We start from the raw sequence: 6,000 nt of genomic DNA on the forward strand, positions 1-6,000 counted from the left end.
TAGTTAAGAATCAAACCATTATTTCGTTACCTCTAGTTATAGCCACCACATTCTGTCAACTGGCCGACCTCGCGCACCCTCCTGAGTGAGGATCATGAGTTCCTCGCATATCAATTGAGCACTTTTTAGAATTTCTTAAGTTGCAATGGGGGGGAACCACCCCCTCAAAAAAACCAACACTGAGTTGTGACAGCGGGGCAGCAGCACAGTTTTTGAAAAAGAGCCATGGATCTTAAAGGGCATGAAATCAGTCTGTTATTTGCGTTCTCCTGATCTCGCCTTCGTAAATAGTTGCCTTATGATTGAGAAAAATGATTTGGATGGACATGACGGACCGTAATCAAAACTACATGTGATACTTGTGACATGTATACAATTCTTTCCCACAATTTGGGCTTTGAGAGTCAAATATAATGCAGGAAATAATAGTCCACATTTAAATGCATAAAGCATGTTGGCATTCAGTCACTTTAAAAGGCTCTTCATAGTCAATTGTTCATGTGGAGAGGGATGAAGCAGACTGTCATGGCTGCCTTTCAATAAAAGTGTCGAGGCGAGCAGATGGTGTTGATGAATGCGGAGAGCTACAGACAGGATCTCCCTCGGTGCTTCCTACTTCCTAAATGAGACATTTGTGTGCAAATGGATTACATGTCAAGTTGTCACTAGTAACTCCAGTAATTAAATGCATAGTTCTGCGCAATTAAAAAAAAATATACAGGCCAGGTTCACTTGCCATTTCTGTATTTCTCTGACTTGTTCTTGTAAACATCTGCTTAAAGTTGAGCCAGCTGCAGTCAAATTAACAGTTGCCATCACACACTCGTTATGGTGGCACTTAAAAGGCCTTCTGATTCATCAAAGAAAAGCAAGAAAAAATGAAATGAATAAATCAATTTCATCCATTTATGAACTAGAGTGCTTATCCAAGCATATTTCAGGGGAATGTTTCACCTTCGCCATGAAATTTTGACCTTTAAAAACCTATATGTGTGTGGTGATAGCTCGTCGGTAAGGACTTCACTCCACTATAGGCCTACTCTTTGCCGACCAAGTTTGGCGAATCGTTAACATGGGGAAAAAATATCTTTTACAGATTTGATATTGAGGCTTCAAAATATCCATGATGTGTTTGGATGCTATTTTTCCTCATGTGAGGGCAAACAAACAAACAAAGAAACAACACAAAAGAGAAAAACAAATGAGCAATTATTCGAACACTGCCATAAAAAAAAAAAAAAAAAATAAATAAATCCTACCACAAAGGCTGCTTCCCCCCACACAAAGGTGTGCAACAGATGACGTAATTTACTAACAAATGATCATTTAATAAAAACACTTACAGCATATTTCGTTGTTGTATGACTCCAAACACTGCGTTCCTATAACAATCATGAAATACAATACCTTACAGAAAATAAGAATACTAATACAGTACCGGTAATTAGAAAAAAATCACTCATCACAGGCAAACTTCCTAAAACACACACATTATGCAATAAAAATGAACAAAACAAAATTTGCGTTAAAACCATCATTCACTCAGTAGCTTTGTAACATCATTAAATAAAACTTACCATACTTATCACAAAATAGTCCTTCCACCTTGATGCCACACAAAATATTGGCAAAAGCACTTGGCATATTTCAGATTTAGGAAAGTTGTTGGAAATTATTCAAAACTATTCAGGCTCGCTGTTAAAGTGAAATTCGTTTGAGAATTTTTTCATTGTAAAATGCAATTTGATTTTTGACCCCCCCCAAAAAACGATTGAATTATGATTACATTTTATATATTATTATACAATTTATATTGGGACTATGGAGTACCCGGGCTGTGCTCGAAGTTAAGAGGTAGTTCATCTTAAATAATTGACTTCCCTTTTGAGGCTCTTCTCCATGAATTATGGGCTCTGCTGGTCAAACTCATGAGAGGACAGTGAGAAGCACAGTCCCTTTGGTCTTCTTGAGGACGTCCACTGCTTCGGCGTGTGTCACCCCCTCCAGACAGTGTCCGTTCACCGCAATTATCTGATCGCCTCGTTTCAGCCTCCCATCCTCAATGGCTGCTCCCTGCGGAGCAAAATGATGGGAACGATGCCTCACAGAGGTAAGACTGTAAACTGCATGCACAAGTATGATGAAATGCAGGTTTGCAAGGAACATTTAAAAAAAAAAACTCAATGTTTTGAAGTGTGAAATTCATGGATTTATAATTCTGAATTTCATTAGGCCTCCCAGATGTAAAAAACAAAACAAAACAAAACAAGCCAAAAGAATCCTTCCCAACGAGAGTGCCGAGGGACACAAATGTGGAAATTAATAATATATGCTTGTGTATCGATCTAGACCACTGACATATATTGACAGGCAGAACAATTAAATGCTCTTTTGTTCAATGGTAGAAGATATAATAAACCTGTGAATTTAACTGTGGCCATTCAGACATCAGAATGGCGTATTTTCCGCACTATAAGGCGCTTCGGAGTAGAAGACGCACCTTCAATGAATGGCCAATTTTAAAACTCTTTGCATCGCATGATAAGTGCATGGAATAGAAGCTACAACGGTGGCTGCAGTTGCGTTATGCATCCACTAGATGGAGCTACGACAAAAGGAATACATACAATACAATACAGCTTTTTTAATTTAATATAGAGCGCTCACAACCACTGCAGCTGTAACAAAGCGCTTTACAGAACATTTAAAATGCTACGTCCAAGAAATCACAATATTGATCCATATATAAGGCGCATCGGATTATAAGACGCACCGCACCGTCTGCTTTTGAGAAAATTGAATGCTTTTAGGTGCTCCTTAGAGTGCGGAAAATACCGTATGTCGCGCTCCCTCTGAGTATATCAGCTTTGTGCTCAATTAAATGGACACAGATTTTGCTTCGGGTAAATTGAGACAAAATTGTCATTATTTCATAAATTATACATTCTGCGCCACTGCCGTTTGATGGTGTGTGTAAAACCGGCTAACTTTGCTCAACTATTGGCGTAAAAAAAAAAAAAAAAAAAAAATAGAACAATTATGAGTGTGATGATATGACTTCATGGTGTGTCCGCATGGACTGGGTCTGACCTTGTTAAAGATCGTTTTGATGTAGATGGGCAGGTCTCCATGTGGGCTTCCGAAGCCTCCCACGATGCTGAAGCCCAGGCCTGAAGAGCCTCGATCCAGACTGACAGTCTTATACATCCGAGTGCTGTGAGCAGACAATGTCAAACAAACTTTGGATTGTTTTCATACTGTGTTTTCTCGAAGCGATGCACACAAACAACTGATATCGAGCTCTCTTCACTACAACGACTTACTCACTGAATGGGGAATGATTATGACACAGTGAGCTCACTACTCTGTAAATTTTGTCGAGTACATTTTACTCTAACAAGACCAGATTTGGTCCAATGCCTCCCTCGGCAACTACAGCGGGAGTAAATCTTCAGAATGGATCAACATCTCTTCACTCAGAGTACGTGAGACTATCATCCGTATAAAATATGGGTGAGTAACTTATGTTCTCATCAAATAAAAGTTGACTTTAATCGTTTTGGAGTACAGAACATTTAAAATGCTACGTCCAAGAAATCACAATATTGATCCATATATAAGGCGCATCGGATTATAAGACGCACCGCACCGTCTGCTTTTGAGAAAATTGAATGCTTTTAGGTGCTCCTTAGAGTGCGGAAAATACCGTATGTCGCGCTCCCTCTGAGTATATCAGCTTTGTGCTCAATTAAATGGACACAGATTTTGCTTCGGGTAAATTGAGACAAAATTGTCATTATTTCATAAATTATACATTCTGCGCCACTGCCGTTTGATGGTGTGTGTAAAACCGGCTAACTTTGCTCAACTATTGGCGTAAAAAAAAAAAAAAAAAAAAAAATAGAACAATTATGAGTGTGATGATATGACTTCATGGTGTGTCCGCATGGACTGGGTCTGACCTTGTTAAAGATCGTTTTGATGTAGATGGGCAGGTCTCCATGTGGGCTTCCGAAGCCTCCCACGATGCTGAAGCCCAGGCCTGAAGAGCCTCGATCCAGACTGACAGTCTTATACATCCGAGTGCTGTGAGCAGACAATGTCAAACAAACTTTGGATTGTTTTCATACTGTGTTTTCTCGAAGCGATGCACACAAACAACTGATATCGAGCTCTCTTCACTACAACGACTTACTCACTGAATGGGGAATGATTATGACACAGTGAGCTCACTACTCTGTAAATTTTGTCGAGTACATTTTACTCTAACAAGACCAGATTTGGTCCAATGCCTCCCTCGGCAACTACAGCGGGAGTAAATCTTCAGAATGGATCAACATCTCTTCACTCAGAGTACGTGAGACTATCATCCGTATAAAATATGGGTGAGTAACTTATGTTCTCATCAAATAAAAGTTGACTTTAATCGTTTTGGAGTACAATTAATCCACTACTCTGAATAGTTTCCTCTCTTCCAAGTGTAAATTGTACGCTGTTTAGACTGTGTACCAGAGGTTGTTGTGAAAGCATGCCAGGCTATTGGGCTGGCCTGTTGGTCGCTCATGTACACCGCTAGGATGATGAGGGCTGCGTCCAGCTGCCACCTGCAGTATACACACACAAAATAGTTCTGTTCATTTATAAGGGCCTATGTGTGCCCCTTGGGGTGCAAAGGCGAGTTTGAATTTGCTGTGTATTATTGTTACTGGCCAGGCATTTCAGGTGCCTTATTCGGAGCTTCGTTTTTCCTGGAAACTCTGAAATATTTTCACATGTACAAACACATGTACCTTGAAAATCTACTTATTCAAGCTGTCCTGAAATCCCAAAAGTCAGTGGCCCCCAGAAAGATGGAACAACCCCTCACATCTGATTTACTAACATGTGTATCATAACAGGGCACACAAAAATACAATTTTGGCCAAATTCCCAGGCTCATACTTTATAAAGCCCTTCGAGAGAAATCATCCAAATGAGGCCCAACTGGCAGCAGGTAGTCTATCTAAGAGAGATGGATGATGCTTAATTGCAAAACTTTTTGGCCCACATTGTCATTACGTTGAAGGTCAAGTGAGGCATCAGATTTTAAAGCACGTTCATATTAATTAATTTGACCTTTTGCATTGCTTTATTTGATAAATCGATGATATATCCTTGTAACCTCTTGACAAGTCGCAATTTTCTGCCATTTCATTCCTGTGTCTAATTGAAAGCCGTAATGATTGAAGACTAAATGCAATCAAAGGAACGTGATTGCAGTTAGCCAGTTACCATTAGTCACTACCGGGAAACAACTAAAGGCTCTCATATGCACACATTATGGACTTATTCAATTCTATTCTCAGTAAAAAAAATAGATAAATATTTGATCATGTTGGTGATTTAAACGTGTTTTGACGTTGTGGTACAGTAAACGGTGACATTACCTGTAGGGTGACGGCACCAATGGCATTCTTAAGCAAGGCTCCAGCCTGGATGTGAGTCATTCCCTCCATGGAGACGTCATTTATACTGAGGATCCTGTCTCCTAGCTGATGGGAACACAGTACACTAAAAAATGTACCTTGACTTTTTTTTTTTTTTTTTTTGCGAGGACATTTCAGTGACGTGAAACTTTTCTCTTTAAACAATTTGTCAACTATGAACACGTCTTCAGGTTGTTAGAAATATTCGTCAATAATTAGATACATATGTATGAGTAGCATGTCTTGTGAGAAATAAAGTTGGCGGATGAGTCCTCATCGTTTGATGGAAATGACAGATGTCTTTTCCTGAGGTGTACAGTAGTTTAAACAGACAGACACACACACGCACGCACACACGGATGCATGCACACGCATACACACACCTTTAATTGCTGTGTTTTGGCAGCTACTCCACTGGTATCCATGGTCGCAAGAAAAAGAGGTACGTTGCCATGGGGACTGCCCACTCCTCCTGCTAAAGTGATGCCGAGGGAGTCACGTGGACCCTGTGATGATGCCACACACACACACACAC

The 6,000-nt window shown here is 39.9% G+C and overlaps 1 protein-coding gene across 1 annotated transcript in view; it reads right to left on the reverse strand.

Annotated features, from left to right (window-relative positions):
* Positions 1–892: 892 nt before the first annotated feature.
* The window catches only part of LOC109511024 (multiple PDZ domain protein), a 72,786-nt gene continuing 67,678 nt past the window's right edge, over positions 893–6,000 (reverse strand). The window contains exons 40-44 of the mRNA XM_019861744.1: positions 5,849–5,971; positions 5,427–5,531; positions 4,510–4,604; positions 3,963–4,086; positions 893–2,073 (exon numbers count right to left, since the gene is read on the reverse strand). Coding sequence (XP_019717303.1) covers positions 1,927–2,073; positions 3,963–4,086; positions 4,510–4,604; positions 5,427–5,531; positions 5,849–5,971 — 594 coding nt within the window. The 3' untranslated portion in view covers positions 893–1,926. The remainder of the gene's footprint in view (positions 2,074–3,962; positions 4,087–4,509; positions 4,605–5,426; positions 5,532–5,848; positions 5,972–6,000) is intronic.

Source organism: Hippocampus comes, unplaced genomic scaffold (assembly GCF_001891065.2).
Source record: "Hippocampus comes isolate QL1 unplaced genomic scaffold, H_comes_QL1_v1.1 scaffold7, whole genome shotgun sequence".
Lineage (NCBI taxonomy): Eukaryota > Metazoa > Chordata > Actinopteri > Syngnathiformes > Syngnathidae > Hippocampus > Hippocampus comes.